We start from the raw sequence: 19,768 nt of genomic DNA, 5'->3' as shown, positions 1-19,768 counted from the left end.
GCATGTACCTCACCCACAAAAGAGGACGATTAATTATATAGATACACAAACATAACAGTCCAAAAAAAAAAAAATCCACTTTCCTGAACTTTATTAAAGAAAAAGCAATGATGGTAAATCTCAAGAACAATTTTCTAGGATTCTTCTCTTGAAAATGTGACATTTGATTTCCAAACACATGCCAGAGTGTACATGGTTCCCAATTGTACTAAGTACGTGAGAAGTTGAAATCCTAAAACGTTCATCTTCCAACTTTCCCCAGTCTGTGGTCTGTCTTTGGATCAGCAATAATTGCCTGAACAGCTACTATGGCTTCATTAATTTTTGTCTGTAGCTCTCTGAGCTCTTCTATATGCAGCAATCGCAGAATTTGAGCAGCTTCATTAAGAACTGCATCTATTTTATAAGAAACACTGCATTAATCCGTATTCAAGACCATTTACTTGCCCATTTCTTCCCCAAATAATCACCTAGTCTCTAAAAATAAGAGTTTGGATTAAAACAAAATCACTTACCTCCTGTGTCAAAACCAAGAATGTGTTTGTCTAAAGCAACAGGTAAGCCCTTAAAGACAAAATAAAAGTTTATAGTTAAAAATCATGTTCTTTTCTCATCTGTAACTGAAAATCTGCTAGCTATTCTATTAACCCTTTTAGCTGCAGTGGTGGGGGGCTGAGTGTTTTCTCTGTAGATTTGCCTTTTGATGAAATAATGGTCTCTACATGTAGTGGGAAGCTAGTTCTACCAACCAGTCTCTCCTCTAAGACTAGGCATATAAAACACTAGCTCCTTTCACAGCTGTTCTGTCACTGATGTTGTGGAAGGACAGCTGAGCAGGGCTGCTGTTGTCCTGTTTTAGCTACAATAAGCAGCACAGTACAGGGCAAATAGGTTTACTTTTAATATTTCTGAACACATTAATTTGTTTTTATACAAAATCTAAAATCTATATTAACTTTTTTCCAGCTAGTGTGATGTTTACCACATTACCTTTATAGAATTTAACTTTCAATAATAGTTCATTTGGAAGTTATTCTGAAGTCCAGGAAAATAAATGAACTTTAAACCATTTAGTTAACTGGTCAGTACCTACATACACATATGCCAAACATGGGGACTATAATGCCAACCTCCATGGAGTTCAGAGTAGCAACAAGGACAGACAGTCCAGACTTTCTGATTATACTATATAAAATCTATACTTTCAATGTTACAAATGCTAGGATGTCACTACTCAATTCTTACCTAATATATTAAAGCAAATCTATCTAGGCTCCAAATACTTTAAAATAGCTAAATACATTCTACAGGTGAAGAAATAAATGGATATGTAAATTTAGCAAGCAAAGCAAGAAAGAATTACATTGAGTAGTTTTCTAGGCCAGTCTTATTTTCGTTTTCTCTGCCAACAGACCACCAAGGAACAGCTAAACCCTTCAAGATGACCATATGCCCCAAATACTAGTTATGGTTTATAAACAAGACTACTCACTATAAGAACCTCTCCACTGTATGTATACCTATAGCATGATACCTTCTGAGAGGACACTAAAGATTTGGAGCAATGAAAATAAAATTGTACTTTGCAAAAAAGAGTAAAAAGAGTTGACTATGCCCTCATTTGCACCGCCTCCAAACAGAAGACATAGTTTTGCTGAACGAATGAATGAATGATTTTATTATGGCGGAACAATTTACTGTCTGTTCTACAGCGTGGGTGAAATAAGCTGATCTTTAATCCAATTTCCAGTGGCCCAATTCATACATAATTAATAAGCAATAAAGAGCCTTTAAAACAAACAGTGTCTTTCAGAGAGAACTACACTGCCCTGGCATTAATAACCTTTTAACACTGCTGGGTCTTACTAAAGATGGGATCAGAGGACAAAAGACATTGGGGGATTAGGGGAGACAAAAAAAAGGACAAGAATCTAGAATGCTTATTGTGCCCAAGGCATTCACTGCAGTATCTGTTCATAGCAAGAGGCATTATCAGACACCTGCTACTGCTAACCCTGAGGACATTCTCTGCACTGTCCCATAGTCAATGAGACTAGGGATTTTGGATTTCTAGTACAATTTATCTACAATATCTCAGAATTAAGGGAAAAATTGTCATGGTGTATAGTTTTCAGCCTACAAAGCAGGACTGAAAGAGGACAGCTGCAGTCACCTGAACCTTGAAACTTACACTCTAATACAGCCTCCACACCCCTATGCCAGAATTCTCCTGAGCTGACCAATGAGCTCATGCAGGCCTTCACACACAGACCTTTGTCCCCATCAACCGTTAAGAGCCCTGGCTCTTGAATCAGACTATTTGAGCTCAACCGCTTACCAACTAGGTGGTCTTAGGTAAGTTACTTTCTCCTAAGTGATGCCAGGAAATATGAATAAAATGAGAAAAGATTTCTCTGAAGAAACAAAAGAGCAAGGACAGGATTTACGTCAAAGAAGAAAATTAGTAACAAAGACAAGGTGTGTCCTGTTTTCCAGCAATTCGTCAAAATAACCTGGTAAATTTTACAAGGTAAATTCTTTTAAATAACTGGGCACGTGCAGTGGTTTGTACTGGTGGACTGTGGATATGCTACTGGTAGCTGCTTTAAGGTATGAAGTGAGGTAAATTTATTTTTCACTCAAAAATAGCTATAATTTGCTTAAGCAAATTCAATCCCACTGAAATAACCTATCCTTTCTCTGGACAGTTCAACCATAGTTTATCTTAAGCAGATACAAAGTGTAAACTCCTGACAACGCTAGAAGAACCTTTCATTAGTGATCAATTTAGAATTTATTAAAAAAAATAGTACGTACCTCTCTTGTTTGATTTGCTTTAGCAACTGCATCCTGAGTCAGGCGCTCCTGAACCAAAATGCGAATTGCCTAAGAAACCGAAAAAATATTTTTTACTTTTCATTGGCTGTTCATCTCTTCTTCTGACTCTAGAGAATAAGGACACCTAGAGACTAATCAAGTTAGAATTAAAATTCCCTAATAAATTAAACAAAAACAAACTGCTATTAGAATGAACATTTTCACTTTTAATACTTTATAATGTGGAAAGATGCTCACAAAAATTAAATTTTTTTGAATAGGTAATTCATGTGTGTGAAAAATAAATTTTTAAAAAGGATACGTGTTAAAAAAAAGGGGGGGGGGTTCTCCTTCCTACCCAAGCCTTAGCCATCCCTCCAGAAGACAATCAACGGAACGAACCAGACTGCTGTATATCCTTAAAAAGACTATTATAAGCATGCTCAAGCATAAATGCGCACACACACACACTCTTGACAAAAAGAGTGGCATATCATACCTACTGTCCTTGATTTTTTAAATTATACTAAAACATTTTCAGATCTCTCATTCAAGGACTGGTTTTTTCCATCACCAAGGCATTTTATTATGGCAGACATAAGTGCATGCATGCCCTACACATGTTTAAAAAATAAGTTTTAAGTGGAATTCTAGTAGATGCCAATTGTGACTTAAATGCAAAAACTGAAAAATTATTAATAATATAACAAGCCAAACACTACATTTAGAAAGAATCATTAAATCAATCTTCAATAATCAGTCCAGTTGCCAGTCAATATAGTGATTCTCACACTTGGCAAACCTATGAAGATGTCTGCAATAGTGTCATGGATTATTTGAATGCTTCCAAACTTCCAAGACAAACAGCTTAGAATTTAAAAAGCTTTTGATTATAGCTGATTCATACTTTTTCCCTTTGGGTTTTTTTTTTTTTAATTTTTTTTTTTTTTCAACGTTTATTTATTTTTGGGACAGAGAGAGACAGAGCATGAATGGGGGAGGGGCAGAGAGAGAGGGAGACACAGAATTGGAAACAGGCTCCAGGCTCCGAGCCATCAGCCCAGAGCCCGACGCGGGGCTCGAACTCACGGGCCGCGAGATCGTGACCTGGCTGAAGTCAGACGCTTAACCGACTGCGCCACCCAGGCGCCCCTCCCTTTGGGTTTTTAAAGTCTAATAAAAGCACCCCAAATATGCTAGTCTATTTGTCTTCTCATTCAGTTTATGACTAAAGGTGACATGACCACTGCAGAACTGTTCCAAAGCAATTTACATAATCGCCCAAGTAAGGAATAAAGAGCTAAATTTCAATAAAAACAACTTTTTGCCTTTTAGAGTTTTTATTTATGTATTCATTTAAGTAATCTCTACACCCAACATGGGGCTCGAACTCATGACCCCAAGATCAGGAGTTGCATGCTCTGGGCGCCTGGGTGGCTCAGTTGGCTAAGCATCTAACTCTTGACCTCAACTCAAGTCATGATCTCAGTGGTTTGTGAGATCAAGCCCCACATCAGGTTCTGCACTGACAATGCAGTGCCTGCTTGGGATTTTTTCTCTCTCTCTCTCTCCCCCTCCCCTGCTCGCACATGCTCTCTCCTCTCAAAATAAATACACATTAAAGAAAAAAGAGTCACATGCTCGTCATGACCAAGTGCGCCAGCCAGGTGCCCCAATATTTTATCTCTTGGCAACCTATCTGAGTTGAGAAAATCTGAGTTAACGTTTAGATTCAGTGAAGAGAATTATAATAATGTAGAAATAGTTTTTCTCTTGTTGGAAGTGTCATTTAATACATACAGTTTTAAAAAGAATAAATTATGGCTTAATCTCTTATGGATACAACAGAATTTAATTATTCAATTTACTGCAAAGTAGAATAGGGTAATTTATATGTATTAGGTATAGTCGAAAGCTCTTTAATTTCTCATAAGATCAGTAATAATTTCTAAAATAATTTCTAAGTCTGGAATCTTAAGTATCTTAAATACCACTCCCTTCCTCCCCCCCCACCCCACTGTACTATCACAATTATGGGACCTAACTCTGCTGAAGTATATCTTTCCTCTTAGAAATAAGAGACCTCTTTTCAGATCACTGGGTTCCCTAACATGCAGGTATGAACTAAGTAGCCTACCTAGGATGGGGCATTGGGAAAAATAAAAACATTCATTCCTCAAAGAGATTCTGGGGTATATATTTTTGGCCAAATCCACCATTACCAATTTGGCATTTTCCATTATCTTAGTTGAGTACAGATCACAAATCTTTAAAAGGAATGATTAAGTAGAATTGGAAGATACAGGAAAAAGAATGGACCGCTAGGTCAGACCACAAGTGCCCAGATAAAATTCCTGGCTCTATCAATTTTTGTGTCATCTGGACATTATCTATTCTTTTGGTCTCAATTTCTTCATATACATATTAAAATTAAAGGATATCGGCATCTATCTCCAGGACGGTTGGGAGGACTGAATGAGATCTCTTTGCCAAGGATTTAGCACAGTGGCAGGCACAAAGTAAACACTCTTTGATGTTAGCTGCTATTAGATAACCTAAAACAGATGAAATCTGCTTTAAGTCCCAAATTCCTGTCATTTAACCATATATTTAAATAACACAGTTAATTTTTAGAAAATGAATTTTTTTTTCTACATACAAGGTTTCTGTCAAGTATCAAGAATATGTGGGGCACCTGGGTAGCTCAGTGGGTTGGGCGTCCAACTTCAGCTCAGGTCATGATCTCATGGCTCATGGATTTGAGCCCTGCATCTGGCTTTGTGCTGATAGCTCAGACCCTGGAGCCTGCTTCAGATTCTGTGTCTCCCTCTCTCTCTGCCCCTCCCCCGCTCATGCTCTGTCTCTCTCTTCTCAAAAATAAGTAAACATTAAGAAAATTTTTTTAAAGAATCAAGAATATGAAACTGACCTTAAGCATAACCAGGTAATCATCATGACGCTGAATCTGAAGAAGGTTAGCCAAAGCCATTACACCAGCCTTAAAATCTGGATTATTTACTGTAAAAGATAAAAAATGGAAACTTACAGCTCTATAAGCATGTTATTATAGATCTATGTGTAAGTATATAAACCTATAAAAGACATTTTTAATTTTCCAATAACAGCCTCTTAGTTTTTAAAACTGCTGTTGGTAAGAGCAGTGTAGGGACATCAACAATTAGGCTAACTGATGAGCTCAATGGGTTCTCTATTAATCAGCCACACTGAACAATCCAATAAATGACTAAATTAACCCCCGTTAGGTTTGTCCTGTAACATTTCCCAAAAGGCACACTTACTGTAGCAATTTTAAGAAACATTTCTTCCCAAAGCTATCAATTTTAAACTCAATTCCCTCAATTGATAATTTTCCCAAAACCTCTTCTCCAAGTAGCAGCTCTAGAGAGTCTGTCTAACCAGCTTATTAATTCATAAGAGTAGCTTGTGAATCATAGGTCACAATGAACCTGTCATGAATGAATACTTAAATTATTATAATGTAACTGGAATCTTCATACTTTTAAAAAGAAAATTTCTTAAAGGCACTTGGAATTTCAAATAATGAAAAATTTTAGTACTTGTCTCATGTCATTAGATTAGAAAAAATATTTTATGCATCCAGGAAGGCAAACAATCACCACCATGATTAAATACAAATCAAAACCTTCAAATTACTATGAACACATCAAAGAACAGCATTCTAACATTCAGCTATTCAACTGTAAGAGGAGGGAGAAAACACATTGTAAATGACAATAAAAAAACATCACAGAAAATAAAGCATTCTTACTTTACTAAAACCAAGTAAACCCACACTTCTTCATTCTAGGAAGTAAAAAAACATTTATGGGACCAAAAATACTGATGATCACTTTTATGCACTTATACACTTACCATCCAAATTGATCAATGGCTCTGCATTTTTAGCTGCATTGTCAGCATTTTTTGTATTATCAGGTACCAGGTCCTTGTATTTTTCAGCTGTAAACATAGGCAAAAATAGAATTTGTAGAACTGTTTTACTTAAGGTAAAACAAACACTGCTTACTGAATTTAAGCCAAACTGATTTATAAACATAACTCATCCAATCCAAATTATTTTTTTGCTATAAAATATCCATCAGAAGACAATGTGATGGTAGCTTTCTGATTAAGCTACAATGATTACTGGAATATCTATACAAATATCTTTTCATTAACATTTCTAAAAGTAACACAATTCACACACCATCTAAATCTAAGGAGAGAAAGTGCTTTTACAGCTTGCTGAGAAACTTAACAGGGGTAGAAGAATGGGAGGAGTAAGTATAGGTTACATGACATTAGATACCACCTCACTAAAAATCTCTTCCCTAAGTCTTTTGAATGTCATATGTGGAATTCCAAAACCTTGCTTTCTCAAAAAACCAGCACATCAAGTACACCATCATGTACAAACCTAAACTAATTTAATGGAGATGTGAAATTCGGAATTCCAAAGGCAGGTTTCATTACTCTCACTTGATAAATCATTAACAATACTTAAAAAGAATTTACAAATGTAAGTATTTAATAGTAATTCACTAAATAAGTCCAAAGTGCCATCTTTGGTTACAGTGCTTCTATGATCTGTTAATGAAGCAAGAGGGAAAACAAAAGCATTCAAATCTAAGTCACACAGGAGTTAGCTCAAAAAAGCTCCCACTGGCCAAATCTGGAACGTGTAAACATCACACAATGACAAAAAAAGATTATGACCCACTGAGTAAAATAAGAATCCACATTATCTACACTAATTTATATAAACAAACATAATTTGGAGAAAAAGGAAAGCTCCTTTTTCTTTACCGTAAAAAGCCAACAAATAAATGTAGAACAAATGATGGAATCAGAAAAACACTTCTGGCACTCATCATCAACATAATAAATGACTCAGACAAGAAAAATCAAATGGAGACCAAAGGTAGAGGTGTAGGGGCGCCTGGGTGGCTCAGTGGGTTAAGCGTCTGCGCGCTCAGGTCATGATCTCACGGTTTTTGAGTTTGAGCCCAGCAACAGGCTCGGTGCTGACAGCTCAGAACCTGGAGCCTGCTTTGGATTCTGTGTCTCCCCTCCACCCGCCCTGGCCCATTTGCGCACGCACTCTCAAAAGTAAACAGTAAAAAATTTTTTTAAAAATTACAAAATAAAAAATAAAGGTAGAAGTGTAGTTTGAGGAGTAAAAGCATACTGACATCATCTCCCCACAAGACACACATTACACAGGGGAAAATATTAACTTTACAGTGGACAAACCTCATCCAAGTGAACAGAACGTGACCAGTACATGACTAGTACTGAGGCATATCACTAACTTAAAAGAATATATCACTTCTGTGCTACTTTTTTTTTTTTAATATTTATTTATTTTTGAGGGACAGAGACAGAGCGTGAGTGGGGGAGGGGGAGAGGGGGAGGGGGAGAGGGAGGGAGGAAAGGAGAGAGACAGAACCTGAATCAGGCTCTAGGCTCTGAGCTGGCAGCACAGAGCCTGACTCGAGGCTCGAACTCAAAAGCAGTTAGATCATGACCTGAGCCGAAGTTGGATGCTTAACCACTGAGCCACCCAGGCGCCCCTACTTCTGTGCTATTCTTAACAAAAGTACAAATCTTGAATCAACTTATGAAGAAATATCGAACAAACCCAAACTGAGTGACATTCTACAAAAAAACTGTCAGCGTCATGAAGCACAAAAGTGACTGAGTAAATGTTGCAGATTAGGGGCACCTGGGTGGTTCAGTCAGTTAAGCCTCTGACTCTTGATTTCAACTCAGGTCATGATCTCATAGTTTGTGGGTTGGAGCCCGCCTCGGGCTCTACGCTGTCACCATGCAGAGTCTGCTTGGGATTTTCTCTTTCTCTCTCTCTGCCCCTCCCCCGCTGGCAACATGTACGTGCAATCAAAATAAATAAACAAACTTAAAAAAGTTCCAGAGTATAGGAGGCTAAACAGAATAGCCGAATCCAACATATGGTCCAGGATTTTTTTTTTTTTTTTTGCTATAAAGAACACTACTGAGACAACTGGAAAAATATAACAACTGTATGTAACAGTACTGAATTAAAGTTAATTTCCTGATTTTGATAACTATACTGTAATTATTGAAGCCAGTCTTTTTTAGCAAATGTGCGTTAAAGTAACGTAAGGGGAAAAGAATCATTTACAACTTATCAAATGGCTTAGAAAAAAATTACATATGTGTATTTGGGTAGGTAGAAAAGGATAAGGCAAATGAAGTAAAATGCTAACATTTTTTACATATGGATATTGGAAAATCCTTTGTACTATTTTGCAACTTCTGTAAATCTGAAATTATGTCAAAGAAGTCAAGAAGAATGCAACATATTAATGTAAAACAAAAGAACAACAGCACCCCCTACTGATAAGGGACAGTATTACTACTTTACCCTTTTCCAAAAATGGTCTGCAATTCTGAATTTTAAAATTAAACAAACACTTGTTTTCTAGTTTAGGCTTTTAATACACTTGATAAATGTACTTAAAAGTTACAGTCAACTGTAGGACATTCACATGGCATCTACTGTTCTTGGGACCTACGTAACCTAAGTTGCAGTATTCTAAAAATGGGACAAATGAAATAAATAAGGGTAAAACAGAAATAAACAGATGTAACTACAATTTTACTTGGCAACAGCTGAGAAACACCTTGGAAAAGCTGGAGAAAATTTTGTCACAAATTAAGAGTTACTGTCAACCCAGAGCAGAACAGTTAAAGACTTTGCTAAAGACCCTAAAAATCAACTAATGCTACCAAGGCTTATGATTACATAAAGGGAGAGAATCACAAGTATTTTCTTCCCTTTTTTTTTTTTTTTTTAAGTTTATTTATTTATTTATTTATTTTAGTAATCTCTACACCCAACGTGGGCTCAAACTCATGACCCTGAGATCAAGAGTCACACACTCTTCCTACTGAGCCAGCCAGGTGCCCCACAAGTATTTTCTTTCTAAACTAAAATTGAAAGTAAAGAGTCTTAGAGATTTCCTTAAGACTTCTGCCATAAGGCTTCTGAAATGTAAGTCTGAGGAACCAGCAAAAAATAGCTGGTTGATGCTCTGTAGCAGTATACGTAAATACTCGTAATTTGCCAAACATTAAAGTTAATAAGCACATCTACTGTCTCCAAGAAACTATGTCAGATACTGTGGCAGATAAAATCATGACTGTTCCCCTGCCTTCCCACCTCGTCCCCTGCCCCGGCCCCAAGATGTCAATATCCCAATACCTAAACCTAGGAGTATGTTGGGTTACATGGCAAAAGGAACTTTACAGATGTGTTTTAATTAAGGACCTTGAAATGGGAGAATTATACTGGATTATCCAGGTGGGCTCAATATAATCATAGCATCCTTGTAAGAGGGAGGCAGGAAGATCAGAGTCAGAGAAGATGTGGCAATGGAAGAGTCACAGAGAGATTTGAAGATGCTATGCTGCTAAATTTGAAGATAAAGGAGCCAGAATCAAGGAATGCAGGTGGCCTCTGGAAAGTGAAAAAGGCAAAGAAATGAATCTTCCCATAAAGCCTCAAAAGGAACCAGCCCTGTGGACAAACTGACTTTAGTAAGACAGATGTTGGACTTCTAGCCTCCAAAACTGTAAGATAATAAATTGTGTCTTAAGTCACTGAATTTGTGGTAATCTGGTACAGCAGCAATAGGACGCTAATAGAGGTACAATGTAGGAAACAAAGTTGAGTATCAGCTTATAATTTAGTGGGGCAAATAAGACATATAAACAAAATGGAAAGGGGCGAATGACATAAAAGGTACACAAAGCATGAAGGTAAACGCTATGAAGGTTGAAGGGTGCCTGGTTGGCTCGGTCAGTTGAGCGTCCTACTTTGGCTCAGGCCATGATGTCAACAGTTCATGGGTTTGAGCCCCGCGTCGGGCTCTGTGCTGACAGCTCAGAGCCTGGAGCCTGCTTTGGATTCTGTGTCTCCTTCTCTCTCTGCCCCTCCCCCGCTCACGCTCTCTCTCTCAAAAATAAATAAATGTAAACAAATTAAAAAAAAAAGCTATGACAGTTGAGAGAAGGAAATATTCTTGCTAAGGTGGCAGTTGCGCTGGATCTTACAAGGATGAGTAGGATCTGGATGCATAGAGACAGACTGGTATGGCATTCTGATCAAGGAAAAGTGTAAGCAAAGAAGTCTAAGGGAGAAAAAACAGATGTAAACAGGAAACAGCGCTCTTCTAGTTTGACTGGGATGTCAAGTATGTGAATACTAATTGGATACCAGTTATCAAAGGCCTTGAATACCAGACCAAGGGAACCTGGAGTTCCTTTTGTAGAAAGGGGGAAAGCAATGGTGTTCCTGAATATATAATAGTAACTGTTCTTCAGAAACAGAGCAAAGCATTCTAAAACACTTATGTTTCCAAAAGGAAGCCTGGTGGGTCATGAGGATGAAGCTAATGGGAGAGGAGTCTGAAATACACTACAATAATCTCAGCAGAAAGTGACAAGAGCCTGAGTCAGGGTTATAGCAGTGGGAATGGAAAAGAAAAGATCCACTGGACATCAGAAAAGGTGGACGGCGACAGGCTGGAAGGAAAAGGGAGACGACAAAGATCAAAAAGGCAAATGGAAGGGACTGTAAGAGACAGTTGCATAAAAGAGAACAACATAAAATGCAGAGGATGGAGGTAAGATAACTGGATGCTGCATTTAGATGTTGGTAGCCCTTTCAAAATGAAATGGTCTAATGAGAGGAAACAAATTTACTGGAATTTTTTTTTTTTTTACTACAGGTACTAATATTCAAAAGTTTCCAATAATATAAGTATATATAATAAAACAATATTAACAAAAGTAATAAACATATTACTACATAATAGGGCTACAGCACCTATTGGCATTAGATACATGTTTCAGTCTCTTGTGAAATTACCAGCTGCAACCAACAGTCTGAAATGCCATCAATTCTAGGATTCTAACAACAATTTAACACAAAAGGCTAAGGTGCAGACTGTGAAAAACAGCAAATTTACCAAAGTAATGTTACTTTGGGAGAAGACAATTACAAGGAGACACCATTCTAAATTCTAAAAGAAAAAATCTAAATACCAATAAAAGGGGCATCTGGGTGATTCAGTTGGTTAAGCTCTGATTCTTGATTTTGGCTCAGGTCATGATCGCACAGTTCATGAGTTCGAGCCCTGCATCAGACTCTGCACTGGCAGCAGGGAGCCTGCCGGGGATTCTCTCTCTCCTCTCTGTGCCCCTCTCCTGCTCTCTCTAAATAAAGAAATCTTTTAAAAAGTACCAACGAAAGACAGTTGCTTTCAATGCTTTATGATAATGAAGAGGCTGTAATTTTTTAAAAGAAAACTCTTTCCTAGATAATTTGGGAGTTGCAGGGGTAAGAGCTAGACACAGAAGAATGGTTTCAAAAAGTAAATTTTTGAAAAGATGATAAAAAGGGAAATGAGGATGTGTAAAACCTACAATGCACCAAAGGTAAAACAATATAAGACAACGAAACTCAACTGGTAAGTTCCCTACATTTTGACATTCCTTTTGCTCCCACCTTTCCCCTCCCTCTCTGTGAAACACACATTCCCCACAAAACATACCATTATCTCCATATTCAAGTCTAACAGCTAAGCCAAGAAGCCAGTCAATTGCTTCTTGTCGATCTTGAATCTTGAAAGGACAGTTAACATCTCTGAGATACTGTGAAGAAAAAAATACCTGGTTTCATTATTACTGTAACATAGCAGAATCAAAAAATGGTAGTTGAAAGAGATCTTAGTTTGGATCTCTACAAATATAAACAACGTTTATATTACTAAATTGTTGATACAATTACTTACCCCAAAGGATGGAAACACGTACACGTACTACTTAAAAAAAAAAAAAAAAAAAAAAAAGTATTTCCATCTTGGTTTTCGCAATTTTTACTTTTGGAGATTCTAGGTAAAGCACCACTGGTCTAAAAACAACTTCCTTATTTTACAGATGAGGAAATATGGCCTAGATATTAACACCTGCTAGCAGTTACACAGCTTAGATCTGGGACTTGAACCTAAACTTTCTGACTCCAGTTCTGAAAACACACAGTTTAAAAACAACAACAACAACAACAACAAAACCCCAAAAACACTTTAAAAAGTGAACACTGTCCTTCAAATGGGTCTCTTAAGAGCTCAACATCTAATTTCAGGAACAATGCTATTTAGCCAAAACTGCTGCAACTCCCTTTTGGAAATCTTTTCAGGGTACTTGACAAATCAGTATTTTTTTCGCTAGAACTCATTTTCTAACCCAAAATTTGATCTCCCTGCTTTAAAGAAAACACTTCATTCACATGATTTGGTCATGATGCAAAAAACAAATCCACCTTAAAGTATAAAAAATTACCAGTATTAAAGATATTCAAAACACGTCTCATGATTTAAAAGTAATTCCAAAAGTTCTGAATATGTTTGAAACAATGACTTCATTATTCCAAAGAGACCAACTTGAAAGATAATATCTGGATTGCAAGTTCCAAAACACTTAAGTTATCTTACTTTACTGTCACTTTTAGGTGTTTTCCATTAGAAAAATTTTCATGTTCTTCAAGTACCCTTCTGTGAAACTTTGTGTTGTCTTATACACATGAATGTGTCATGAGAGGTGATATATACAAATATAAAATCCTAACAACATACTTCCAAGTCTTAAACCTACCAAAAGTTTCAAAAAAATAGTTTTTAAGAAAAAAGAAAATAGCAGTAGTAGCAATAATGCTAGGACAGGCAGGGGAAGTAATGAGCATATATCACTCACTAATATGTGCCACTGCTATGGCATTGGCACTACGGTTATCCCTATTTACTGATGACAATATTGAGACACAGAAACCTTAACAAAATTTGCCTGTGGTCATACAGCTAGTGTGTAACTTACACAATCCCTTAATACACAAAATCTCTGATTCTAAAGAGAAAAGTACCTAATCACTTTGCTGCGGCAAATGAAAAAATTTACTTTTCATATTTTTAAAGGAAAATATCTTTTTCTTCAAAGTAATGAAGCTGATGAAAATGTTTAATGTAAGTAACAATGCCAGGAAATATGATTTTTATTCTAATTTGAAAACAATTCCTTTTTCTACAAAAATGTTACTACGATTAAACTAAGTCAATAGGAAAACTATTCTAGCTGTAAAAATAAGATATACACAGACCTTGTCAGGAATGTTTATAATGTACACAACAATGAACATCTACTATGTACATTAAATATAAGCCCAAACAAGACATAATCTTAGTTTGCAAGTAAGTCAATGTCTTAACATAGTAAGTGTGTTATTCCTACTTTTTTAGTCTAATGTAAAAATTCTAATTTTGGCCACTTTTACCATTTACAGAATACATGTCACATTAAGAAACCTCACAGTGTTTCCAGACAAAACTATTGCTTTCTAATACTGAAAGTTTGGTAGGGAGAGATAATATAATTTGGTTTAAAAACAAACATGGAAAGAGAAAAGTTAAATCCTTGAAACCCAGCTTTCCTAATACTGATCATTATTATTTTTATTTATTTTAAAAGCACAAAGTAATTTAAGCTCAACTGTCTTCATGTAAGTTTTAGAAAAGCTCTCTGTACTTTTATTCACTTTCTAATTCATTACCTTTTCAAAGAACTTGGGCCAGTCACTGCTGTGGATGTTCCTTAAATTACCTCTGTCTTCAATCTTGTAGTGCCTGATTTTCTGGTCTTCAAGCCAAACAATAAAGTTTCTAAATTCTGTTTCATCTGCAACAAAGGTATTTCATAAATCATTAGAAGCATTAGGAAAAAGCACTTCTTTCTCTACAAATAATCTTTTGACTCCAAAATAAGAAGTTAACTGAGCTGCTTAAAGTACAAGTTGGAAGTGCAGGATTTGGATGAACTGATTAAAAAACTGTTCAAGCCCTGGCCTGCATTCATATTCTAGCTGCAGACACTTGGTTGTGTGAACTTGGGCTGATCACCTTAAATTTTCTGTGCCTCAGACTGAGTATCAAAATGAGTGTAATAACAGCACTTACATCTTGGGGTTGTTATGAAGATTAAATAAATATGGATAAAAACAGTGTCTGGCACATATTTTTGCTATTTGTTAGTTATTATTCCAGTTCCTTTCAGGGAGGAAAGTGAGGGAGGACTGGGCAAAGTTAAATTTATAGCAAAGTAATAACAAAGTACAAAAAACTAAATGACAAAACAGAAAAACAGAAGATACTGACCACTGTTGTCATTTACTGTCATAAGTGCATACAAGAGAAAGTTCAATACATTTCATTTAATCCTCTCACTTTTTTGCGAAGGTAATATCCCCAATTTACAGATGAGAAAATTGTCCGAAGTTTGAAATCTAGATCTAAGCTCTGTTGCCACTGATCTTTTTATTTTTTTATTTATTTTTTAATTTTTTTTTTAACGTTTATTTATTTTTGAGACAGAGAGAGACAGAGCATGAACAGAGGAGGGTCAGAGAGAGGGAGACACAGAATCTGAAACAGGCTCCAGGTTCTGAGCTGTCAGCACAGAGCCCGACGCGGGGCTCGAACTCACAGACCGCGAGATCATGACCTGAGCCGAAGTCGGCCGCTTAACCGACTGAGCCACCCAGGCGCCCCGCCACTGATCTTTTTATTATTATTATTATTATTATTATTATTATTATTAAATAAAGGGAAAGTAAAAAAAAAAACAACAAGATTCTATAAATTTATGAGATTCTACAGGAGATTAACAAAATACACGCATACTGCTCAGAAATAATTTTCAATCTCAAACTCAGGCTTCCATTATTAAGTCTTGAGAATTATACAATGGTCTTAGTACCCCTGGGCGGGGGTTATACTCTATGCTTTCAAACTTTTTAGTCGACCACAGGTCAAAAACTCTGGAAGACGGAAGGAGTGGTGGGTAGTAGTTGAGTAACAGTAGGTAGCAGTGTTAATCCTTTCTAAAATTTAATGCTGTGAAATCCCAGATACCTTTCCGTTCTACAATCCAACCCCCCTGATCATCTGCTATTAACTTTTTTGCACAAATCCACAAGCTTGTTACGTGTTTACCGTAACTCTGTCAGTCCTGCACTTCACTGTGCACTCTCTCGGATCTCAAACTGCTGGGTGGGCTCCGACCGTTCCCCACCCTCACCCTTGAGCTCCCAGCGGGCAATGAACTAGTCTTCAACTTACCACCTAACACAGATTTCAGCACTCTGCTTACGGTATCGCCCAGTCACCCGGAGAACCATGGAGTTGAAGGGCTAAGTTAGAAAGCGAATACTCCCTAGCGTGCTGAGGGTGTGGGTGGGAGGTGGTGGTTGGAGTTTAGCAAGTGCACAAAGTGGCAATGCCCAGGCAGGAATGGGTGAGGGGGCTCCCAAGCCAAGCACAGGCGGCGGAAAAAAGAGGTGCTTGGCGGCCGGGAAAAGAGGGGCCAGAGGACCCCGGGGGGAAACAAGGCCGCGGAGGGTCCGGGTGCGGGGACTGAGGGAGCGGCAGCCGGCGGGGTCACAGACGCGCGGTCGGCCTCGGGACGCCGCCTCACCTTTGCAGTTGAAGCCAGCCGGGTTGTGGTAGTCGAGGGCCGTCAGCTTGCGTCGGAACATGGTCCCCGCGTCTCGCTCTGGTCCCCCGGGCTTCGGCCGGGAGAGGAGAGGCGAGGAGGACCAGGCGGCACAGGCACCGGCGACGCGGCGAGAGGGCGGGAAGGCGCCGGGACGCTCCGAAATGACGGCTGCCCTCACCAATCAGAGCTTAGGAACGGCGGAGCCGGGGAATGCCCACCAATCGCGGCTCCGACTGGGTAGGCGGGGCCACGTCGGGGCACGTCGGCGCTCAAATAAACTTTATTGTCAGCTTCCTGGTTGTACAATAGGCAGAAAGCTTCTGAGTAGTCACTTAGTTCTCACTTGTTTTCAAAGCCAGTTTCCTCTTGTTTTTCTCTCTTTCTTGATACAGCAGGCAAATAATAGTAAGTGTAGAATTTCTACTGTGGCCTCTCCTCTCATCGGGCCATAGAATTACTTTCAGTGCATCCATTCATTCATTATTATATACCTCCCATGTATTAGGTGCTCTCTTACACTGCTAATTCAAAGATTTAGCAAGGTCCCTTTCAGACCCACAAGTAAACGTACAACGGTAACACTGTGTGACGGTTCCAGACATCGTCACCACCAGCTACGGAATCTCTGAAGCCAGAAACTGGGAGTCATCCTTTACTACCTTTCACCCTCAGTCACAGCATCCAGCAGGCCATCCATTCCTGCTGTTCTCTCACTGTCTCCAATCCCTCACCTCCTCCCAACCCCACTAATGCTACCTCAAATCAGGCTTTCATCATTTTTGCTTACTCTAATGGTAAGATTTCTTAGGGTCAGTCTTGCCCTCTCCAATCCATCCACACCCCACTCCCTACAGCAACCATAGTGATTTTCAAAAACAAAAACCTGTTGATAATTTTTTAATGCATCTTTTAGTGATTCTCTGTTGCCTTTGGAAATAATCAAAACTTCTTGTCTTTAAGACTGGTCCAGTCTCTATCTGCTTTCAGACACTGGGGAGACAGCAGTGAGCAAGACAGACCAGGCCCCCACTTTCACAAAGTTTAAAAGGCTAATGAGGGAAGACAAACAATAAACAGATAAACAAGTAGGAACTGTGGCAGTCATTTGTCAGGAGGCAAATGAACAAAAGCAAGGAGTGAGCAGTAGCATGATCTGGAGGGTCTAGAACTTCTAGGGTCTGGAGGGTAGGAGAGAATGACAGCTGATATGACAGTGGAAAGAGGTGGGGGCCTGATCACAAAAGGCCTTTCATGCCATGCAAAGAGGACCTGTTGAAGTTCTTGGGGGGTAAGCCAACTATACACGTTTCATTTCATTTCAACATACTATTATTAAACACTGTATTAGCATTTGTGGGGCATCACATAAGATATTTTCAGGAAGTTTAATAGCCATGATAGACATGTAAATAAATACTTCTAATCTAGAGTTAGAAAGTGATACCTAATGGGAAATACAAAGTGTACTGTCAGATTAAAAAACAGCTTTCCCTTGTTCCCTGAAAGTAGAGCGTTCCTATGAAAACTTTCATAAACTAGAAGTGGTATAAGCAAAGAAGCAATTACCATTAACTTATATGGAAAAATTGCAAGTGTCCCAGGCCCCAAATATGACCTCTCTCAGGCTTTTCTAATACCTTAAAGCGCATCTCGCTAATGAATGCACAAAATAAATCAAAATAAAGCACAGATGCTCACAGATACAGTTCAAAGCTCTGAGGCTTGATGCTGAGATGCTGAGTGTGGTTCCTGGGGAAGGGGGCTTGGCGGTGCTTTGCCTGCTGCTTCAGGGGCTGCTGCCTGTATAACGGCTTGCTGCAAAACGAATGTTGCACACTATTTTTGCTTTCCCCTTTCATTGTAAAAGCAAAAATCCTCTTCAGGCTTCTTTCAGTTAGCAAAAAGAGATACCAATGGTTTTCTGGTTTGTTTGTTTGTTTGTTTTTTGAAAAGTCAAGTGGCATAATGCAAACTTTTAAAAAGCAGCAGATACCTGTACAGCTTTAAGGAGGCACTGTGAGACAATCTATATTTTCCAATTAAGATGCTTCAAGAGTGAATCAAGAAACCCAGTTTCAAGAGTGTCTTGCCTTACATAAAATTTGATCAAAGCTGAAGCTATAAGTATATACTGTGGTGCATGCTAGGTGTATAATTAATGAAATACTAGCGAAAAAATAAGAAGAAAAAATTAACCAGACAAGGAAGGGAAAATAATAAAGGAATGGTTACATGCAGTTGCAAATAATGCATTCCTTTATTTTTTTTAATGTTTATTTATTTTTGAGAGAGACAGAGTACATGTGCACAAGCGGGGAGGAGCCAAGAGAGAGGGAGACACAGAATCTGAAGCAGGCTCCAGGCTCTGAGCTGTCAGCACAGAGCCCGATGTGGGGCTCGAACCCATGAACTGTGAGATCACGACCTGAGACAAAGTTGGACGCCTAACCAACTGAGCCACCAGTTGCCCCTGCGTTTCTTTAAAAAGTGGAGAAAAGCAGCTCTTAAAATTTGTTTTCTGGAATTGACCCTTTAATGCAAAACAAACAAACAAACAAAGCCACTTGAACTTGTCTATTTAGGACCCTACGTTTCCAGCCATTTGGAACTGTCACTGGTCATCAGCCTCAGCCACCCCCAGGCATGGTTAGGTTGGAAGAGGATTCAGACTCACAGAATGCTGAAGGGACCCACCAGACTTGAAGTATGGGATAAAGCTAATCTTGGGAAGGAAGTATTATAGGTTATAAGCATTCAATCTCTTTTTCACAAAAATATCTTTTGTCTTTTTTTCCTGAATTGGAAGGCCTCCTTTGGCCATTCTTGAATGAAATGTCCAACAGGAAGTGAATTATAGACAATTTCATCTCTAAAGACTAAGTCCTCTATGCTTTAAGGAGAGACCAACTCTTCCCATCAAATGACCCAAACTCCAATCTAATAGGTGATCACGGCTTTGATGGGTCATGAATCCATCTGTTTAATTATTCAACAAAGCTGTTAAGTGTCACCTGTGTGCCTGGCTGTCTTCAGGCACTTTGGATGCATCTGTGAAGTTAAACGCAGAAACTTCTGCCCTCAGACAACTTGCCATCCAGTAAGGGAAGACAAACAATATTATTATAAATAATGACATTATTTAGTATTTTAGAAGGTGTAAGTCCTATGGGAAATCATAATGAGATAGGCGGAGTATGGGGTAAAGTGGGAACTGGGGACCATAGGGGGAGTGGGGAATGATGCAGGTGGCAGTTTTAAACAGGATGGTCAGGTTAGGCCTCATTGAGAAAGTGAAATGCAGAGACTTGAAGGAGGTAAGGGAGTTAGCCACATGAGTAAATGG

The 19,768-nt window shown here is 38.3% G+C and overlaps 1 protein-coding gene across 1 annotated transcript; it reads right to left on the bottom strand.

Annotated features, from left to right (window-relative positions):
* Positions 1–74: 74 nt before the first annotated feature.
* On the bottom strand, positions 75–16,586 carry RTRAF (RNA transcription, translation and transport factor). The gene is made up of 8 exons (XM_043556155.1): positions 16,405–16,586; positions 14,486–14,610; positions 12,438–12,537; positions 6,712–6,798; positions 5,747–5,835; positions 2,818–2,886; positions 516–564; positions 75–396 (listed from the first exon to the last, which is right to left on the bottom strand). Exons 1-8 carry the CDS (start codon positions 16,463–16,465, stop codon positions 242–244), a joined length of 735 nt encoding a protein of 244 aa, XP_043412090.1. The 5' UTR covers positions 16,466–16,586; the 3' UTR covers positions 75–241.
* Positions 16,587–19,768: the final 3,182 nt, after the last annotated feature.

The sequence above is a fragment of the Prionailurus bengalensis genome, chromosome B3, assembly GCF_016509475.1.
Source record: "Prionailurus bengalensis isolate Pbe53 chromosome B3, Fcat_Pben_1.1_paternal_pri, whole genome shotgun sequence".
In the NCBI taxonomy this organism is placed as follows: domain Eukaryota; kingdom Metazoa; phylum Chordata; class Mammalia; order Carnivora; family Felidae; genus Prionailurus; species Prionailurus bengalensis.
Note: the sequence above shows the minus strand (reverse complement) of the source record. Positions and strands in the feature narration are given on the sequence as shown.